This window comes from Acomys minous (genome assembly GCF_964271855.1).
Source record: "Acomys minous genome assembly, chromosome: 11".
In the NCBI taxonomy this organism is placed as follows: Eukaryota; Metazoa; Chordata; class Mammalia; order Rodentia; family Muridae; genus Acomys; species Acomys minous.
Genome location: NC_140492.1, coordinates 59,273,867 through 59,295,988, shown reverse-complemented (window position 1 = coordinate 59,295,988; position 22,122 = coordinate 59,273,867). Strand labels below are relative to the sequence as shown.

Here is a 22,122-nt window from a genome sequence, read left to right as displayed (position 1 = left end):
CAAAAAGAAGAAAGAAAACCAATGAATCCCAAGGAATAAGTACAATAAACCTTGGCAAGTCACAGTGGAACTGCAGACCAGTGACAGAAACTTTAAGAGCAGCTAGAACCAACAGGCTGCTATAAAAATCATTTTCTTTAAGCTGAGAACTGATTTCCCAGCTGTAGCAACAGAAGCCAGAGGACATTGGAATTCTGTCTTGTGTACTGAGACAAAACAGCTGTCAGCCTTGAAACGGCACACTCAGTCAAATGCTTTTACAATAGACATGTTGAGGCAGAAACCTTAGAGCATTTGCTACCAACAGAACGAGATTTGGAGGGATATAATTCAGATAAAACTCATCCCAACTAGAAAGCTTGAGGTGCTTTTCAGTGGCCACCTAACATTTAAATAAAAAAATATAGTTTATGCTTTGTTTCAAAATTTGCTTCATTAACCGAATCTACTCCGGACATATCTGGAGATGTTTGTTCGTGCAGCATTTCTTTTGATTTGATTCTGGATGTGTATACTACTGAGTCAAAAAAGGAATTAAAAAAAAACTTTTTAGCCAGGCAATGGTGGTGCACGCCTTTAATCCCAGCACTTGGGAGGCAGAGGCAGGTGGAGGCCAGCCTGGTCTACAAAGTGAGTCCAGGACAACTAAGGCTACATTGAGAAACCCACTCAGATCAGCATGTCACCCCTAGGCAGCATGGCCTGCAGATATCCACATGGTCTGACGTGGCATGTGATAACTTGGACCACAGATATATCAACACAGCACTCAGCTGGCAGGACGACTTCCAACCCAGGCATAGCCCTCGGTGGCAGCCAAGCCAGGACCTCAGCATGCCTATGGTATCCATTTGTCCTCACACTGCTGAGTCTCCAGGTTACCCTCTCCATGTGTGGCCCCCCTGCTTTGTTTTCTCTTCCATGTCTCCACCATGCACTCTCCATCACACATTTACCGATTGTACTGGCATCCAGGACAGGTGTTTGGGTGTCTTTTTTCCAGCCTCAAGAATTTCTTGGTACTTGTAAAATTGCTTTTTTATGAGAACTGTAACAATTTGCATTTCATTCTACAGACTGTGCTGCTTTATTTACAAATGATTGTTTGGACAAGTTTTAAAGAACAAAGATTAACATTTCTTTTTTTAAAGATTTCTTTATTTATTATGTATACAATATCCTGCCTGCAAGCCAGAAGAGGACACCAAATCTCATTATAGATGGTTGTGAGCCACCATGTGGTTGCTGGGAATTGAACTCATGACCTTTGGAGGAGCAGTCGGTGCTCTTCACCTCTGAGCCATCTCTCCAGCCCCAAGATTAACATTTCTTACCAGACATTTTTATCTTAGACAAAAATGTCTCCATTACTTTTCTTGGTTTGATATTAAAAATGTGTTCTGAATTTGAGCCCTATTCCTGCTCCTCCTCAAAAACTTTTTAAATAGATGAAAATATGATGCTTGCTTTTTTTTATTGAGACAGGATTTTTCTGTGTAACCTTGGCTGTCCTAGACTCACTTTGTAGACCAGGCTGGCCTCAAACTCACGCCTGTGCCGCCACACGCAGCTTTCTTTTCTCTTTTTGAGACAGGGTTTGCTTTGTAGACCAGGCTAACTCCAAACTCACAGAGATCCCCCTGCCTCTGCTTCCCTGAGTGCTAGGATTACATGTGTGCACCACTAAGCCTAGCTCTTTTGTTTGTTTGTTAGTTTGTTTTTCAAGACAAGGTTTCTCTGTGTAGCCTTGGCTGTCCTTGAACTCCCTCTGCAGACCAGGCCTTGAACTCACATAGATCTGCCCGCCTCTCTTTTCTCAGAGTGCTGGGATGACACGAGTGGGCCACTGAACCGGGCTCAGAAAATATTTCTTTCTAGAATGTAGTCTTTATTTTTCTTTATCCCTCTTCAGTTTATTATTACTAACAAATAATATATTTCTTTCTTTCTTTTTTTTTCTTGAGACAGCCCTGGCTGTTTAGGAATATACTTTGTAGACCAGGCTGGCCTCAGAAATTTGCCCTTGCTGCCTCTTAAGTGCGGGGATTAAAGGTGTGAGCCATACCTGCCCAGCTTTATTTTTCTTTACTCTTCCTCCTCTTTTAAAGTACAGTGCCGGGCTGGCCTTGAACTCACAGAGATCTAGCTGCCTCTAAGTCTCAAGTATTTGTATGTAACACCACAACTAGTTACTTCAGCCATCTAAAGAAATCGCAAATAAGCCAGGTGGTGGTGGTGCACGCCTTTAATCCCAGCACCCAGAGAGGCAGAGGCAGGCAGATCTTTGTGAGTTCAAGGCCAGCCTGGTCTACAAAGTGAGTCCAGGACAGCCAAAATAGTGGAGAGAAACCCTGCCTCAGAAAAACCAAACCAAAAAGAAGAAAAAGAAAAAAAAGAAAGTAATTGCAAATAGAGCTGAGGAAATGCAAGCATGAGGATCTGAGTTCAAATCCCCTAGGTAAAGCCAGTTACTGTAGCACACACCTGTAAACGCAGTGCTCCTACACAGAGAAGAGAGGCTAGAGAGAGATCCTGAAAGCTTGTTGGGTAGCTAGCCTACCATGTTGTGGCAGCTAAAAGACTGTGTCTCTGACAAGGTAGACAGATGTTGTCCTTTGACTTTGTGCATGTGCAGAGACACATGTACATACATGCACACACATATACACTAAGAAATTGCAAATAGCCAGGTGTGGTGTTGTGACTCATTTTTGTAAGCCTAGTATTTGAATTTGAGGCAGGAGGATTTCTGATTTGAACACTAGGCTCAGCTACAGTATGAAACCTGTCTCAAAAGAAAGAAACAAACAAACAAACAAAAAACCCTCACACATAAACTAAAAAGAAAAAGAAAGAAATGCCAAATGTTTAATTTTCTTTTAATTGTGGAAGAGTGTACTATTGTGGTGCTATTGTGTTGTTTTCTAGTTCTGTGTATTTTTGCCAGCCAGCCAGCAGGACAGAAGTAAACGATGTGTTTACATGTAAGTCCTTTTAAAAGGGAAGGACTGTTAATTTGTTTGGGAATTCCATGTTCTAATGAGAGCTTGAATGTAAGAAGTCATCTTTAACTTTCCTTTCTGTTCTTTTGCTGTTTCAGGTGCAAGTGAGAGTGTAGGAAAACATATGCTTGAAGCTTGTAACAACAACCTGGAGATGGCAGTCACCATGTTTTTGGATGGTGGAGGAATTGCTGAAGAGCCCAGTACCAGTTCAGCAAGTGTCTCTACTGTCAGACCACACACAGAGTATGAATTTATTACTTATTTATTGTAGCAGCTACTATTTGCTTAAATTAACTAGTATTTTTTTCAAAGTTAGTCAGTTTTCTAGTTTTGAAAACATTCCAGGTTGAGAGCTGGGGATTTAACATAGCTGGTAGTTTGCCTTGCATTAAAGAAATTCTGGACTTGCCAGAACTAAAGGTGCACACCTTTAATCCCTTTAATCCCTTTAATCCCAGCACTTGGGAGGCAGAGGCAGGCGGATCCCTGTGAGTTCGAGGCCAGCCTGGTCTACAGAGCGAGTCCAGGACAGCCAAGGCTACACAGAGAAACCCTATCTCGAAAAACAAACAAACAAAAAAAGAAATTCAGTACTTAAGCTCCAAGCCTGAATAAACCAGACTTGGTGACATACATTTGTGACAATAGCTCTTAGGATGTAGAGACAGGAGGATGGAGGTTTTCAGGGTCACCCTCATCTACAGAGCAATTCAGAAGCTGTACTGGGTTACACCAGGATTTTTAAAAGAGCTTTATTCATTGACGTCATTATTTTGCCTATGAGGACGCTAGAGCATGGCCATTGTCTTGCCTCCTCAGTGCTGGGATTAAAGGCGTGCATCACCATGCCTGGTGCAGCCCCAGCTCAGTTGTGAGAATTGACATTTGAAGCCTTCCTAGATAGACCGTGGCTCAGAAATGGGCTAAAAATACCCCGAGTGGTGGGCAGGGGACACAAGAACACATGATCATTAGGACTAGTTTAACGAATTTAAACTGATAAATATCAGGCTAGCCTCAAATTCAGAGATCCATCTGCCTCTTCCTCCCCAGTGCTGGAATTAAAGGAGTGTGCCACCACGCCCAGCCCAATTTCCTTTTTGTGGGGTGATGGCGGCTCAAAACAGTTGTTTCTCTGTGTAGCCATGGCTGTCCTGGGCTTGCTTTGTAGACCAGGCCGACTTGGAACTCACAGTGTTTGACTGCTTCTGTCTCCCTGAGTGCTGGGACTAAAGTTGTGTTGCCAGCAAGCTTGGCGACTTGTTTGTTTGTTTGTTTAATTCCTTAAGAATTAAGGGAGACTGAGCATTTGGAGAGGTGACTCCACAGTTAAGAGCCTGTACCTGCAGCTCCAGAGGTATCTTTTGCTTATGGTCTCTGAGGCTCTGCACTCATATGCACATACTTGCACACACATAATTAAACTAAAAATAAAATCTTAAAAAAAAAAAAAGAATTTAGGGGGTGCTAGCAATTAGGGACTTAGCTTAGTGATAGACAAATTTCTACTGAAGTGAAAGGCCCTGGATTCAGCTCTTAGGAGCAGGGAAGTGCTAGCAAAAATCATATTTAAGGGGGGAAAAAGGCCAAGACAATAACTGCAACACAATATAGTGTGGAACAAGCTTTAACTCCGTACATGAAGGCAGAGGCAGGTGGGTCTTTTGTGGGTTCCAGGCCAGACGGGACTACATGGTGAGACTTGTCTCAGAGAGAGTGGCGGGGTGGGGAGAAGATCTAAGATGGAAAGAGACTTTTTAAAAAAAAAACTTATCTGTTTTTCCCCCTTTCCTTGTAAACCATTTTACCCTTTTGTGCTAGATATTTTATTACCTTAATCTGTGTAGAAAATCTTTCACAAATCTTGGTTACTATAGTTCCTAAAAATCATGTTTGTTTCACTTGCTAATTTGAATGCATTCATAATTAAAGAAAATAGAAGCTGGGCAGTGATAGTGCAAGCCTTTAATCCCAGTACTTGGGATGCAGAAGGATCTATGTGGGTTTGAGGCCAGCCTGGTCTACAAAGTGAGTCTCGCACAGTCAAGGCTACACACACAGAAACCCTGTCTCAAAAACAAAAACAAAAAACAAAACAAACAAACAAACAAGAAGAAGAAGAAAAGAAAAAAGAAAATAGATGCCATAAAAACAGTTCTTCGTTTGGGTATTTTTTTTTCTAACTTTTTTTTTTTAACAGAGAAGAAGTTCGTGCTCCAATTCCTCAAAAGCAAGAAATATTGGTGGAACCAGAACCTTTGTTTGGTGGTAAGTTCACCTTATTTGCTTAACTTTACCTGGCTTTTTATTGTCTCGGATTTCAGTAAAATGAACTGAAAATATGTTTACTCAGAGATTGTTTCTTCATTTATAGGATCGGTTCTTATCTTACATTTCCATATTCCCTCCTGGTAAGCTGCATTCCTTGACAGAATAAAGCTGTGCATTAACAATTGGCAATATGTTGCATAAGGCCAGAATGAGGAAACTTACCAAAAAGAAGTACTGTCTCCACCCCACCCCCCACCTTCAGCCCTCCACCCCCACCCCCATATTCCTGTGATAGTACTGTGTTGGGAACCAAGCCATTAATGCAAGGTCCTTTGGGATGACTCCCAAATCATAGGAAGAAGCATTTTCTTCAAAGCTGTTGGACAGACAGAGTTGCTGTATCCTCAAGCAGGAAAGCCAAAGTCTTAGGTGACTGCCTATGACTTAGAACAACTAATTTTATTGAGACAGGGTATAAAGAGCTAACTGATTAGATTTTGGCTTGCACAAACCATTTTTAAAAGATTTTTTTTCTTTTATTATTTGTATGCTTGTTTGCTTGTTTTTTCTTGAGAGGGTTTATTTGTGTAGTCCTGGTTGTCCCAGAACTCAGAGGTCTATCTGCCTCTACCTCCTGAGTGCTGAGATTAAAGGCATGCACCACCACTGCCCTGCTCAAGATTTTTTCTTTAATATTAATTGTGTGTGGGTGTATGGGTATGTACACGCGAGTGCAGTTATCCAAGGAGGCTGGAAGAGAAAATGTGGTGTCCTGGAGCTGGGCAGAAGGAAGATGACAGAGGAATGGTGTGTGTTTATGGTAAATGGTTTGCAAGAGCTAGGAGTAAAAGTCCTAAGGTTTCGAAGTGCTGTGGCTTGAAGAGAGGCTGTCAGTAGTGATGGGAGCACATGGCAGATGGTGAGCCAAGCAGTCCCGGGAGCTAACAATACGAAGTGGCAGTGAAAGCACCAAAGTGATTGGGTGCCTCCCAAAGGGAGTAATGAGAGGCAATAGGAAACCCAAGGGAGAGCTATTTATTAGCTGGCCTGCTTTGGGATATTTATAAGTAGAATATTCCCCTATTAACACTGCTATTCTATATCTAGTCATAGAAGAAACTGACTTTGACAGTTGTTTGGGTTAAAAAATGTGAGAGCAGGTGAGTGGCTCAACATACAAGTGCTTGCTGTGCAAGCCTGAAGGCCAGAGTTTGATCCCCGGAGCCCATAGTTGAAGAGGACCAACTACTGAAAGTTGTCTTCTGACCCCCACACCTGGGCTTTGGCAAGCACCCATACAGTAAAATAAAATAACCCTATAATAGAACTAGTTCTCAGAAGGCATCATTTGTGCGCCAAGCTCTGTCGTGCATGACTGTAATTCAGCACTTAAAAAGCTAAGTATATTTTGACCTGTCTTAAAAAACCAAAGCAACAACAAAGGTGTTGAGTCTAAAGTATTCCTGCTACAAACATACATTTTATTTATTTTTAAATTTTTTATTCTTTTGCCAGTCAGCCTTGCACTTTATTGTCATTGCCACCTCAGCCCTTGACTGCATACTTGGGCAGCGGGTACAGCCACTCTTTCCGCCGCTGCTCTTGGTCTTCGCCTTCTTCTTGTGCTTGGTGAGCCGGTGCTGCATGGCTCTGGTCTTCTTGAGCCGCAGATACAAAGGCTTGTACTTTTTGCCCTTGTAGAATTTCCTGAGATTTTCTTTTTGAGTCTGGTTAATGACAGTGAGGACATGGGCGATAGATTTGCGGGCAACTCATACCTTGGAGCGCTTGGATGTGGCGCTGCCTGTCACCTTGGTGACCTGAAGCTGAGCCAGCTCCACCTTCAGATCGTCCAGTTGTCTCAGCAGCTCCTCCTTCCTGCCACGCAGGTCCCGAGCCTTAATCTTGGCCATGGCTGTGTTGCTCACCACTGAGGCAACCTGGTACTAAACATACATTTTAAGTAGGAAATCTTGATTAATTAAAAATAGAAAATCTCGCTGGGCAGTGGTGGTGCAGTCCTGAAATCTCAGCACTTAGGAAAGCAGAGGCAAATGGATCTGATTTTGAAGCCACCCTGGTCTACTGAGTGAGTTCCAGGACAGTCAAGGCTACACACAGAAACGCTGTCTCGAAAAAAACAAAAAAATTAAAATAAAATAAAAATAGGAAATCTCTTCACCACCACCACCACCCCCCCCCTTTTAAAAAAAAAAAAGAAAGGGAAGCAGAACAAAAAAGATTAGATTTGTTTATTTATTTATTATTTGTCTATTTATTTTGAGACCAATTTCTCTGTGTAGCCTGTTCTGTCCTGGAACTTGATTAAAAATAGTTTCAAGATAAAAAAGAATCACATTTTTCAATTTAAAAAAGTATTTATTTTATTCTATATGCATTGGTGTTTTGGTGTGTGTGATAGTGTCAGATCTTGGAGTTACACACAGCTGTGAGCTGCTATGTGGGTGCTGGGAAATGAACCTGGGTCCTCTGGAAGAACAGCCAGTGCTTCTAACTGCTGAGCCATGTCCTCATCACCACCACTGCTGCCACCACCACCCACCACCACCATCACCACCACCACCACCACCATCACCACCACCACCACCACCACCACCACCATCACCACCATCACCACCATCACCACCATCACCACCATCACCACCACCATCACCACCACCACCACCACCACCACCACCATCACCACCATCACCACCACCATCACCACCACCACCACCATCACCACCATCACCACCACCACCACCACCACCACCACCACCACCACCACCACCTTTTTTTTTAACATGAAAGAAAAGCAGAACAAAAACAGTTGATCTCTCTGTTTTGGGGTCAGTTTCTCTGTGTAGCCCTGGCTGTCCTGGAACTAGCTCTATAGACCATGCTGACCTTGAACTCAGAGATCTGCCTGCCTCTGCCTCCTGAGCGCTGGGATTAAAGGCGCATACCACCACCTCCTGGCAAAGATTTATTTTTGTATATGATTGCTCTGTCTTCGTGCACATCAGACAAGGGAATCAGATTCTATTACAGATGATCATGATCATGGTTGCTGGGAATTGAACTCAGGACCTTTGGAAGAACAGCTAGTGTTCTTACTTGCTAAGCTATCCAGCCCCTGGTTTAATACCTATCCCACCCCCAGTCAAGGTTTTTTTGTGTAGCCCTGGCTTTCTGGACTTCCCTTGTAGGCCAGACTAGCCTCAAACTCACAAAGATCGACCTACCTCTGCCTCCCCGAGTCCAGCACTGCATGCTAGCCCTAAGTTCTGGTTTTTTACTTTTTATTTTTTGCTTTTACAAGACAGGGTTTCTCTGTGTATTTTTGGCTGTCCTGGACTCACTTTATAGACCAGGGTAGCCTTGAACTCAGAGATCCTCCTGCCTCTGCCACCCTAGTGCTGAGATTAAAGGTGTGCACCACCATGCCAGTTGATTTTGTGTGTGTGTGTGTGTGTGTTTGGGGGCGGGGGACAGACAGACAGAGACAGAGATCGCCCAAAAAGGAAAATGGATTTCCCGGAGCTAGAGTTACATTAGTTGTGAACTGACCCATGTAGGTGGTAGGACCCGAGCAAAAACAGCATTGCTTTTAACTACTGAGCTATCTGTCTCTCCAGCACCTGATTTTGTATTTTTAATTATTTTGCTTATAACATAGTGATTCTAAGATAGAAATAATTATCTTAAGTAATGAAAAGCATAGTTTGTAGAGAAAGATGCTTTGACAAGGGGGTAAGAGACTTTGGATTCTATCTTCTAATTACTGTGGGGCTTTGGTTACATGCTGACTAAACTTATGATAAATAAGTCAATTTAAACTGTTACACTGGAAGTCGGGCATGGTGGCGCGCGCCTTTAATCCCAGCACTCAGGAGACAGAGGCAGGTGGATAGATCCCTGTGAATTCAAGGCCAGCCTGCTCTACAAAGTGAGTCTAGGACAGCCAAGGTTACACAGAGAAACCCTTTCTCGAAAAACCAAACAAACAAACAAACAAACTGTTGCACTGAAAAAATTATTTAAAACCTCCATTTTCATTTGGCCATGGGTAGTGTAGGTGTTTAAATCCCAGCACACAAGCAGGCTGATCTGGTGGCAGCTAGTCTTCATAGTGAGTTTCAAGACAGGCAAGGCTACATACAGAGACCCTGTCTCAAAAAGCAAAACAACAAAAATCTCTGTTTTCTATGATGTACATGAGTAATTTGTCCCCCCCCCCTTTAAGTTTGAGAACATTTTTCTAAAAGAATGTAATATTTTAACTACTACATTCTAACTCTTATGTAAAATATTTACATATTGAAATAGGCTCTTTACAGGGCTAGCAGAACTTTGCTCTGTGCATTTTCTGTTACTAAGCCAATATATAATAATGGGAACATTTCAGAAATTCACAGTGTAAGGTGGGCAGTGGCCTTTCATCCAAGCACTTGAGACAGAGTCAGGCCAATCTCTGCATTCAAGGCTAGTATGACCTAAAAAGCAAGTCCAGGATTCTACATGTGCATCCACTGAGACAGAATTCTTAAATCTTAGGGTTCAGAACTTATTCAAGGGTTGTAGCTATAGTTCAGTAGAACACCTGCATAGCATATTTTTCCTTCCAAGACAGGGTCTCACTACATAGCTCTGATTGTCTGTAGACCAGGCTGGCCTTGATCTTATAAAGATCTCGTCTGCCTTCCAAGTGTTAGGATTAAAGGTATATGACAAGAATGAGACCCTTTCTACAATGAAAAGAATTTACAGCTAGGCAGTGGTAGCGCACATTTCCAAGACAGCCAGGGCTCCATAGAGAAACTCTGTGTCAGAAAACAAACAAAAAGAAAAAGAAAGGAAGGAAGGAAGAAAGAAAAAAAATAAGAACTTACTTTTGTTAGGCCAAAGTGTGATTATTCCCTTAATCACTAAACTGAACTAATTAATTAATTAACTAAACTGAATTTTTTTCCCCCCCAGACAAGGTTTCTTTGTGTAACAGCTTTGGCTGTCCAAGATTCTCGTTGTAGACCAGGCTGGCCTCAAACTCACAGAGATCTGCCTGCTTCTGCTTCCTAGAGTATTGGGATTAAAGGCATATGCCACCACGCCTGGCTTCTTCTCTTTTAAAAAGACGTTATTTGTATTTCTTCTCTCCCCCCGCCCCCCTTTGGCTTTTCAAGACAGGGTTTCTCTGTGTGGCTCTGGCTGTCTCAGAATTTAGTCTTTTTTTTTTTTTTTTTTTTTTAATGTGCATTGGTGTTTGGCCTGCATGTATGATTGTGTGAGGGACTTGAGTTACAGACAATTGAGTTGCCGTGTGGGTGCTCTGGAAGAGCATCTAATGCTCTTAACCACTGAACTATCTCTTCACCTTCTCTTTTTTTCCTAAGGAAAGACACTATTAAGAATATAGGCAGAGGGCTGGAGAGATGGCTCACAAACTCACATGTTGAGAAAATACTCATACACATAAAATAAAAAATAAATGCTTATATAAGGAGTATCTTTAGATTTTTCTTTTTTTAATTATACTGTATTCTGCCTGTATGTGAGCCAGCAGGCCAGAAGAGGGCACCAGATCTCATTATAGGTGGTAATGAGCCACCATGTATGTGGTTGCTGGGAATTGAACTCAGGACCTTTGGAAGAACAGCCAGTGCTCTTAGCCTCTGAGTCATCTTTAGCCCCATCTTTAGCTCCATCCTTAGAATTTTCAAAAATCAAGGTTTAAATTTTTAATAATTTCTGTTTTTCTCCTACAGCTCCGAAAAGACGAAGGCCTGCACGTTCAATTTTTGATGGTTTCCGAGATTTTCAAACTGAAACTAGTAGGTATTTGTGAACCAGTCTCCTCAACTCCCTCTTCTCCTTCCTTAGTGTTAAAAAGAAAAAGAGGATTAGTATTAGTCCTCAATATTTTGAGGATTCACCATGTTTAAAGAGTGAAATCCCAGAACTGTGAGTTCGAAGCCAGCCTGATACAAAGTGAGTCCAGGACAGCCAGGGCTACAGAGAGAAACTCTTTCTCAAAAAGCAAAATTAAAGACATCAAGATTTTGGGTAAAGGTACTGGCTGCCAAGCTCCCTCCCAGGACCCACATGGTGAACAGAGAGAACTGACATCTGCAAATTGTACTTTGACTGCACATGTCATATATACACACGCGGTTCTAGTTAGGGTCACTGTTGCTGTGGTGAAACACATGACACCAAAAGCAAGTTGGGGAAGACGTGGTTTATTTGCCTTATATTTCCATGTCATAGTCTATGTTTGAAGGAAGCTAGGAAGCTAGGAAAGAAACTCAAACTGGAGGCAGGAGCTGATACAAAGACAGACCGTGGAGGCATGGAAGGGGTACTGCTTACTAGCTTGCTTCTCATGGCTTTCTTAGCCTGCGTTCTTGTAGGTCTCAGGACCACCACCACAGGGTGGCACACCCACAATGGGCTGGGCCCTCTTCATCAACCACTAATTAAGAAAACAAAAAACAAAAAAACTCCTACAGCAGCAATTCTTAACTTATGAGTTGAAACTTCTTTCACAGAAGTCTCATATCAGATACTCTGCATATAAGATATTTGAATTATGGCTCATAATAGTAGCAAATTTACAGAAGTAGCAATGAAAACAAATTTTTGGTTGGGGGTCACCACAATATGAGGATCTATATTAAAGGGTTGCAGCATTATGAAAATTGAACACCACTGGACTACAGGCTTACCTGCAGACTGGTTTAAGGAGTCATTTTCTCAATTGAGGTTCTTTCCTCTCTGACTCTGGCTTGTCAAGTTGACATAAAACTAGTTAATGTAGTTCAGACCTTTCTATGGAATAGATCAAAAGTATCCTGACCTCATACTTTTAAAGAGTTCTAAAGAAAGGACAATTTTTATTTATTTCTTTGTTGGGGATGGTGTATGGGCCATGATGTGTATATGTCCTCTAACTGGGGACAGCTTATTGGAGTTGGTTCTTTCCTACCATATGGGCTCTGGGGATTGAATTTGGGCCATCAGGTTTGGTAGCAAGTACCCTGACTTACTGAGCATCTAGTTGGCCCAGGACAGTTACTTTTAGATAATACATGAGAAACGCTGGACTGTGTCCAGTTTTGTAATTTACGATGAACTATTCAGGACACAGGTAGGTCCTGTAACTTAGGGGATGGTTGAAAGGGAAGGAAGGCTTAAGCTATCAAAGGACTCTGCTCTTCTAGTAGCCAGTTGGCTTTCTGGCTTTCCTTATTGTGAGGCAGGCAGCTCTCACTAAGTTAAGTTGTCCAGATTGGTCTTGAACTCTCTGTGGCCCAGGTTGGCCTTGAGCCTTTGATCTTGTGTTAGCTCCCCAAGTAGCTTTGATTATAAGCCTGCACCATCAGACCTTGCCCAGTGTGACTATTTGTGACTAATTTAATTTTCTACTTTTATCCTTTGGCCTAGAGAACAACCACCAAATCCTAAGGTTTTGTTTTTGTTTTACCCCTCTTTGTGTTTTGTTCTTTTTTTCCCCAGTCATCATTAGCTTTTTGTATTTGAGGCCAAACATGCTGTTCAGTGCTGTTCAGTAATTCTTTCAGTCAATAAAGGCTTTTTGTTTATTGTGTTATATAACACTTTCATTTTATGGCTAATTAAAACTTTTCCATCCTTCTGTGTTGCAGTTAGGCAGGAGCAGGAATTAAGAAATGGAGGAGCAATAGATAAGAAACTAACAACCCTTGCAGATCTGTTCCGGCCCCCAATTGACTTGATGCATAAAGGCAGCTTTGAAACAGTAAGTTGCTGGAGATTCTGTACTATGACTGTGAATTGTTTCTTACGATTTCAATGTCTTTTCTGTTTGTTTTTTGTTTTTCCAGACAGAGTTTCTCTGTGTAGCCTTGGCTGTCCTCCACTCACTTTGTAGACCAGGCTGGCCTCGAACTCACAGTGATCTTCCTGCCTCTGCCTCCTGAGTGCTGGAATTTAAGGCTTTCTTTTCTTTTTTTAAAGACAAGGTTTCTCTGGGTAGTCCTGGCTGTCCTGAACCCAACTTTGAAGACCAAGCTGGCCTCAAACTATGAGATCCACCTGGTTCTGAGTGCTGCAATTAAAGGAGTATGCCTTTTCTTGGGTAGTAACGGTGGCAGTGCACAAAAACAAACAAACAAAAAGTTGATCAGAAAAAAAGCCAGGCTACATTTATTTTTAAGTAACTCATTTTCCTTAATTGTGAAGAAGGAAAAAGAATTTTGTGCTAATTTTACTGTCATACCTCACATTATAAAAGCTTGGACTTGGTGTGGCAGTACATTAAGTTTGTGTATTTGCCATTGTTTGTTGTTTCAGATATGTATTGGGGATATTAGACATGCATCTGTATCTATTACAGAATATATTCTCTTCCAGTTCTTCCTAGCGTTTTCTTTCTTAAACGGAAAGGGGAACTTCCTGGGGCAAGTTTACTTGATTGTCTGCTAACTTTTAAGCAGAACAAGAGTAATAAATATATTCCCTTCTCACCACAGTCAGAGTGTCTTGTCATCTAAAAATCAAGAGTAGGGGCTAGAGAAATGGCTTAGCAGTTATAATGTCTGCTGCTCTTGCAGAGGACCCAGGTTCAGGTCCTAGCAGCTGCACAACGGCTGCCTTACAACTGCACTTCTATGGGAGCTGATGTCCCCTTCTTGTTTTTAGCAAAATCTCAAACCTTCAATTTTACCAATTAGCCAGATGCTGGGGTGAAAGCCTGTTAGCTCAGAAAAGCAGAGAAAGCACCCAGCTGACCTTCCTCCTTTGGTGACATTCCCAAAAGAAAAGCAAGACTACTTCCCCTGTTGTTTCCAAAAAACAAAACAAAACTCAGGCTGAATGTTCCTTTCTTCTACTTCTGTGCATCTCCCTTATCTGTCCTCCTGACTTTCTCTATGGTTTTTTTCCCTATATTCACTTCCTGTCAACTGGTTGCTTGCTCCGCCTCTTGACCTAGGGTTAACTTTATTTAATCCTGTCGTGGATTAAAGGTGTGTGCTAGAGCCGAGCCACACATTTTAGTTTTTTTAGTAAGCAACACAGTCTCGGGGTTTACAGTGTGAACATATATCCCACAACACCTTCTGGTTTCCACAGACAGCGGGCATGCACATACATACACTCAAACACATAAATCTTTAAAAACAAACAAATAAATAAATGTGATTAAAAATGAAAACCATCACATCTTCAAGATACTTGGCGTTTCCAGAGAGAGTTTGTTGGGGAGTAAGACTTGCTGAGAGTAGACAGTACTATCTCACAAGTGGGGTTCCAGTAGGTAGATAAAAACCTGTCATGGTCTGGAAGATAGTGTTGCAGTCTGGCCCTCTCCAGTTTTTGCCTCTTAAAATTCTCTACCCTTGCCAGGCAGAGCGGCACACACCTTTAATCCCAGCACTCAGGAGGCAGAGGCAGGCAGTGCCAGGTGGATCTCTGAGTTCAAGGCCAGCCTGGACAACACAGTGAGTCCAGGACAGCCAGAGCTGTAACACCAGAGAAACCCAGTCTCAAAAACCAACCAACCAAACAAACAAACTAAAAATCTGAAGAGATAGCTCAGCAGTTGAGAACACTGGCTATTTTTGCAGAGGACCTGAGTTCGGTTCCCAAATCACATGGTACCTCACAATCATCTGTAGCTTCAGCTTGGAGATCTGACACCCCTTTCTTTGTCATTTGTTTGTTTGAATTTCATTTGTTCAGGTTTTTCCAGACAGGGTTTCTCTGTGTAGCTGCACCACCACAACCAGCAGCTTTTGATTTCATTTTTAAAAGAGTGCTTCGTGTTTATACAGGAACGCTGACCAAGTAGAAACTATTTTTTAATAAATATTTAACTTTACTCTTACAGGCCAAAGAATGTGGTCAGATGCAGAATAAGTGGCTGATGATAAACATTCAAAATGTACAAGACTTTGCATGCCAGTGCCTCAACCGCGACGTGTGGAGCAACGAAGCTGTGAAGAATGTTATCCGGGAACATTTCATTTTCTGGCAGGTGAGGAGGGCAGTTAGTTAAAAATTTCATAGGATTTGGTTTTTGGTTTTTGTTAGAATAAGTGGCTGATGATAAACATTCAAAATGTACAAGACTTTGCATGCCAGTGCCTCAACCGCGACGTGTGGAGCAACGAAGCTGTGAAGAATGTTATCCGGGAACATTTCATTTTCTGGCAGGTGAGGAGGGCAGTTAGTTAAAAATTTCATAGGATTTGGTTTTTGGTTTTTGTTTTGTCGTTGTTGTTTTGTTTTTTGATTTTCTCAAGACAGTTTTTCTGTGTAGCCTTGACTGTCCTAGACTCACTTTGTAGACCAGGCTGACCTTGAACTCACAGCGATCTGCCTGCCTCTGCCTCCCACGAGTGCTGGGATTAAAGGAGTGCACCACCATGCCAGGCTTACCCTGATTGTTTTTAATGGCAGAATCTCTTCTATTTTATTCAAATATTGGCTAAACATCTCTGCCTAATAAGATGTTGGGTTTTCAAGCTTATAATCTTAATATATTGTGATTTATTAGAACACATATTTTGTGCGCCGTGGCTACTTGTGAGGCAAAGGACAGCCAGAGCTACATAATAAGACCCTGTCTCAGGGGAAAATAAAACCAAACCAAAGATTCACAGATGGACAGATAGTTGAAAAGGAAGGGTTAGTGCTTCTTCTATCTGAAGGGAGGAAGAATGGGTTGGTATATTTATGACAGTTTCAAAAGGGGCTAAGAGCAGAATGTTAAAACTGTGCCTGATGACCTTATTTTCTTCTTAACATGGGAGGAGAATCTAGAATGTTTGCCAAGGCTTATTTGGGGAATCCACTGCCCTTAATAGATAACAAGATTGTAGTCAAACTTTTTTTAAGAGGCTTTTTTATATCATTGGCTTAACAGGTTTATCACGACAGCGAGGAAGGTCAGAGATATATACAGTTTTATAAACTAGGGGATTTCCCCTATGTTTCCATTTTAGACCCAAGAACAGGTAAGTTACATCAAATTACAGCTTTAACCTATCATCTATTTCTTACAGTCGATTAATATTTGACTGGATCTTGTTTCAGCAATGTGATACTTATGGGAACTTTTCTTGTTTATTACCATAATAATTTTGTAAACATCTTTGGATGTGTATATTTAGGGAATCTATGTCTGGCAGCTTGAGGGGTAATAACATTTGGCATTTATACTGATAAAATCAATTCATTTTAAAGGGTCACCTTAGATTTCTATTATTAAAGTGATGAGATTATTTTAGGTATGGTTTTATTTGGATCTCTTCTTCCTGAATGTCTGTAAGTGATGCAAAGATAATTTTCCTGTCATGATGAATGAGAATCTTTCAGTGAGTTATAATTGATGTTGTCAGCAGGTTATGAAGATGCTGGGTGACCTCAGCAAGTCAGGGATATAGATATGTAGGGAATTTTAATTGTGCATATGTTAATTATTTTATGAGTATGGTTAGAAAAATTACTGATTTTATATGTCTTGATTTTTTTTTCTTTTTTTTAATTTTTAGGTCAGAAGCTAGTAGAATGGCACCAATTAGATGTATCTTCTTTCTTGGACCAAGTAACAGGGTTTCTGGGTGAACATGGGCAACTGGATGGACTTTCTAGCAGCCCCCCCAAAAAGTGTGCCCGATCAGTAAGTATGAAGTGATGGGCAGTTGAGTGTACCTGTGTCTGACATTTCCTGTAAAATGTTTGGTGTTAAAATTATTTTTATAATAATGTAAAGAGCAGAGCTGGGAGACGGGTAGCACATGCCTTTAATCCTAGCACTCAGGAGGCAGAGGCAAGCGGATATCTGAGTTTGAGAGCACCCTGGTCTATAAAGTGAGTTCCAGGACAGCCAAGGCTGCACAAAAAAGCCCTGTCGTCGCCGCCGCCTTCTTCTTCTTCTTCTTCTTCTTCTTCTTCTTCTTCATCATCATCATCATCATCATCATCATCATAATAAATGTGAATACTTATGGTTTTGGGATATACTACATCTGAGATATCTTTCTTTCTTTCTTTCTTTTTTGATAGCTTTCTACAGAAGAATTTCATGTTCTCAATGAAGCCATAAGGCATATATAACCCTCCCCCCACATACACGTAATTAAAGAATAAAAATAAATAAAGAATAAAAATAAATAAAGAATTTTTTTAAAAGCCAAGAAAAGAAAGGAACATTGTAAATACGTAAAACAGGAAAAATGGTACGGCCAGATCTGCTTCCTAGTGGCAGACCTAGGAGGTGTCTCACTCCAGCCGGAAGCAAAAGTGGATGTCAAGTTTTGCTGGTGATATTCCTGGCTAGAAGTTGCTGCTTAGACAGCTTAGGTCCTGTCATTCTCTGCTTCTCCTAGAGTTTCTTATATACTCAAGTTCTACAATATGTAGTTATGCAGACATCTTTGCTAATTAACATCATGATTAGTTTGCAGTAAAAGATCGTCAAAGATAAGGCAATCTAATGTTGATGATAATTGCTGTTTGGATTTTGTGAGAATAAAATTTTACATATCTTTAGAAGTGATTAAAATAGTTATTTTAAGTTACTATCTAAAAACAAATGCCTAAATAAAGTGAAAATTTTTCATTTGTTTTGGGCATTTTACGATTCTTTTTTTTAATATTTATTTATTATGTATACAGTACTCTGCCGGCATGTACACCTGCACACCTGAAGAGGGCATCAGATCACATTATAGATCGTTATAAGCCACCATGTGGTTGTTGGGAATTGAACTCAGAACCTCTGGAAAAGCAGCAGTCTTAAGCTTTTAACCTCTGAGCCATCTCTCCAGCCCTTTTTTTGTTTTCTGAGACAGGGTTTCTCTGTCCTGGACCTTGCCTGTCCTGGACCAGGCTGGCCTTGAACTCACAGTGATCCACCAGCCCCTGCCTCCTGAGTGCTGGGATTAAAGGCCTGCATCACTACACTCGGGGTTGTTTTGTTGCTGTTGTTGTTGTTTTGTATTGACCTTAGAGTGTAGCCTCATTAAACAAATTTATTATTTTGAATAACTATTACCACACATTTTGTTGTTAGCTGGTGTGTATGTGTATGTATGTATAGTATATATTATGTATAAAGAATTTTATGTTTTTATTCATTTATTTTTGTAATAGAAACTTACAGAAACATAGGTGAGAAATTATTTACAGGAGTATTGGCACCTTACTAGGCTACACCAGTAAAGAAAATGCCCTGTACCCAGCAAGCATTAACTGTTCATCTTCAGGGAGGATTGAGTTCTTGTGAGTCCCTTCCATAGCAGGATGTTGATGGGTCCCGTCTTGTGTAGGACTTAAGCAGATGATCCCAGCTACGATGTGTTTAAGAGTTCCATATTTGGGCCAGGTGTGGTGGTGCACATCTGTAATCCCAGTACTCAGGAGGCAGAAGCAGATCTCTATGCCTTTGAAGACAGCCAGGACTCTTACACAGAGAAACCTTTCTCAAAAATGCGGTGGGGAGAGTTCCATATTTTGGGCTGGAGAGATGACTCAGTGGTTTAGAGCACTGTCTGCTCTTCCTGAGGGCCTGAGTTCAATTCCCAGCAGCCACATGGTGGCTCATAACCGTCTATACTGGGATCTGATGCCCTCTTCTGGCCTGCAGGTGTACATGCAGGCAGAGCACTCATACATAAAATTTTAAAAAATTAAAAAAAGGAATTCCCATATTTTATCATGCCCAGAAAGCAGTGTTCCACGTCTTCTGTCCCATCCTTCTCATCATAAATTCTTTCTGCCCTCTGTTCCACAACATTCCCTGAACCCTAGAGAGGATGCTATGGATGCAGTGGTCCCATTTATTGCTGAACATTTATTTTCTGCATTTTAACACTTAGGAATCTTTGCAGAAAGAAGCTTCTGTAACTATAGCCAACAGCAGCAATAACCTGACTGCTGGAAGCTCTCAGTGTTTCTTCCCCAGCTCCTGGAGACTTGGCTTATCACTAGAAGTTTCTCTGTCTCGTTAAATATTTTGTTTTTTAACCTTGTGTCTGTGTGGTATGTGTGTATAGTAGTAGTAATAATAATAATAATAATAATAATAATAATAATAATAATAATAATAATAATAATAATAATAATAAGAAGCCTGGGCTTAAAACACCAGTGTACTAGGTACTATGAGAGCTTTGTATTGTTTGTTTCAGACAGGGTCTCAGTGTTTAGTACAGGCTAGCCTCAGACTTACATCTGCTTCATGAATGTTGGCATAGGTATGTGCCACCATATCTAGCTTAATGGTAGCCTTTAGTCTTTAAAATATTCATTCCAATTTGGCTTTCTGATACTAAGTCTTGCCCTCACATGGTACACGAAATAGGTTCCACTTCGGCAGAAAATTATGATGGCAAGTTGGCTCATATTCTTTTTATACCGTGTTTGAGTGGTTTTTGATCTGTTATTCTTTCCACCTGTGTTTTGACTGCACCTCACAGGAGAGCCTCATAGATGCCAGTGAAGACAGCCAACTGGAAGCTGCCATCAGAGCCTCCTTGCAAGAGACACATTTCGACTCAGCACAGGCAAAACAGGATAGCCGCTCAGATGAAGAATCTGAATCGGAACTTTTTTCTGGCAGTGAAGAATTCATATCGGTTTGTGGCTCTGATGAAGAAGAGGAGGTAGAGAATCTTGCTAAGTCCAGAAAGTCTCCTCATAAAGATTTGGGGCATAGAAAAGAGGAGAACAGAAGGCCACTGACTGACCCCCCAGCCAGAACTGAGCCGGGCACAGCCACAAACCATCAAGGATTGCCAGCCATGGATTCTGAGGTCTTGGAGATGTCACCTGAAAAGTCAGATGGAATAGTGGAGGGGATAGATGTAAATGGTGGGTTATAGTTAGACCCTGCTTTACCTACTAAACTCCAATGTACTAAATGACTTGCCTTAGTCTATCTCCCATGTTAAACACCTATGTGTGTGTATAACTCTTCCTTAGGACCAAAAGCACAGCTGATGCTGCGGTACCCAGATGGAAAAAGGGAGCAGATCACTCTTCCAGAGCAGGCTAAATTGCTGGTGAGTCTATCCCACTGAAGCAATGAATGCATGCTAGGCAACCGCTACTACCCCTTCCTCCAGAGAAAGTAGATACCTGAAGTAAGTCAAGTAAGAGCGCTTGACTCCTGACATAGATAGGTGTCTGATACCCAACTGGAAACTTAGCTGACAAGAGGCTTAGGTGTTTGGGTTTTGTTGTGGTGGTTTATTGCTTGTTTTTTGTATTGGTCTTGAGACAGGACCTAACTTTGTAGTGCTGACTAGCCTGGAATTCACAGCCTGCCTCAGCTTCCTGAATGCTTGGATTAAGGATGTGGTGGGGGTTTTTTTGTTTCCTTGTTTTGTTGTTGTTGTTATTATTATTATTTTGGTTTTTCAAGACAGGATTTCTCTGTATAGCCTTGGCTGTCCTGGACTCACTTTGTAGACCAGGCTGGCCTTGAACTTGCAGTGATCCGCCAGCCTCTGTCTCCCAAGTGCTGGGATTAAAGGTGTGCTCCACCATGCCTGGCTGAAACTAGTTCCAAACTAGCCTGGAACTCAAAATAGTCTTTCTGCTTAGCCTCCCAAGTGCTGCAGTTATAAGCATGAGCTACCGTGCTTGTCTTACCTTGTCTTTCTGGAAAAGAAAAGTTTTTTATTTTTCTTTTTTGTTCCTTTTGGTTTTTGGCTTATTTGCTTGCTTTTAAACGTTTTTCCTGTTTTTTCTTTTTTAACTTTTTTTTTTTTTTTTTTTTTTTTTGAGACAGGGTTTCTCTATGTAGTCTTAGCTGTCCTGGACTCACTTTGTAGACCAGGCTGGCCTCAAACTCATAGTGATCCACCTGCCTCTGCCTCCCGAGTGCTGAGATTAAAGGCGTGTGCCACCACGCCGGGCTGAAACTAGTTCCAAGCTAGCCTGGAACTCAAAACAGTCTTTCTGCTTAGCCCGGCTCTTTTTTTTCCATTTTTTGAGACAAATTTTCTCTGTGTAGCCTAGGCTGTCCTCCTGTCCTCGAATTCATAGAAGTCTACCTGCCTCTGCCTCCCAGATGCTGGGACTAAAGGCTCGTGTCACCTCACATGGTGGATCTAGGGTTTCGTAGTAGCTGTTACGTCAGAGGAGTTAAGAGCCAAAGTTGTGGCCAGGCTGTGATGGCACAGGCCTTTACTCCCAGCACTCAGGAGGCAGAGGTGGGTGTATCTCTGAGTTGAGGCCAATCTGCTCTACAGAGTGAGTTCCGAGACAGCCAGGGCTACCCAGAGAAACTATCTCAAAAAAACAGCAAAATAAAACAAATGAACAAACTAAAAAACTAAAAGTTGTTCTTGTGTATCTCTTCTGTGGGTGTTGGGCTTTTCTCTTGTGATTCTACTTTATTCCGTTCCCCTCTTCGTTTGCTTGTGAGTGTTGTTCATTCCTTGATTTGCACATGACATCACATCACCTATCATGGTAGCTCTAAGGGCCTATTTATCTAAAAATCAGTGATTGGCCTTTCTTCTGTTTGCAACTGCTAGAAAAGAGAATTGGTCTGATCAGTATAAGTTAACCTGTGGATGACCTAGTCAGTGGTGGTTCCAAAGCTTAAGTAATGTTAAAAAAGATTTATTTATTTATTATGTATACAGTGCTCTGTCTGCATGTGCACCTGCACACCAGAAGAGGGCATCAGATCTCATTATAGATGGTTGTGAGCCACCACATGGTTGCTGGGAATTGAACTCAGAACCTCTGGAAGAGCAGTCAGTGCTCTTAACCTCTGAGCCATCTCCCCAGGCCCATATGCTGGCGTTTTAATTACACTATATTATATGATATTTTGTTATTAGTTGTC

At 41.4% G+C, this 22,122-nt stretch overlaps 1 protein-coding gene and 1 pseudogene across 2 annotated transcripts in view; one reads left to right on the top strand and one right to left on the bottom strand.

Annotated features, from left to right (window-relative positions):
* UBXN7 (UBX domain protein 7) overlaps window positions 1-22,122 on the top strand; it is a 43,569-nt gene that overhangs the window by 18,691 nt on the left and 2,756 nt on the right. Inside the window, exons 2-10 of the mRNA XM_084802196.1 lie at window positions 3,101-3,248; window positions 5,206-5,273; window positions 11,042-11,107; window positions 12,941-13,053; window positions 15,145-15,291; window positions 16,183-16,273; window positions 16,811-16,938; window positions 19,739-20,132; window positions 20,244-20,323. Coding sequence (XP_084658322.1) covers window positions 3,101-3,248; window positions 5,206-5,273; window positions 11,042-11,107; window positions 12,941-13,053; window positions 15,145-15,291; window positions 16,183-16,273; window positions 16,811-16,938; window positions 19,739-20,132; window positions 20,244-20,323 — 1,235 coding nt within the window. The remainder of the gene's footprint in view (window positions 1-3,100; window positions 3,249-5,205; window positions 5,274-11,041; window positions 11,108-12,940; window positions 13,054-15,144; window positions 15,292-16,182; window positions 16,274-16,810; window positions 16,939-19,738; window positions 20,133-20,243; window positions 20,324-22,122) is intronic.
* Window positions 6,712-9,507, bottom strand: LOC311608512 (large ribosomal subunit protein uL29-like; annotated as a pseudogene). The gene has a single exon. The product of its transcript is annotated as a large ribosomal subunit protein uL29-like (transcript).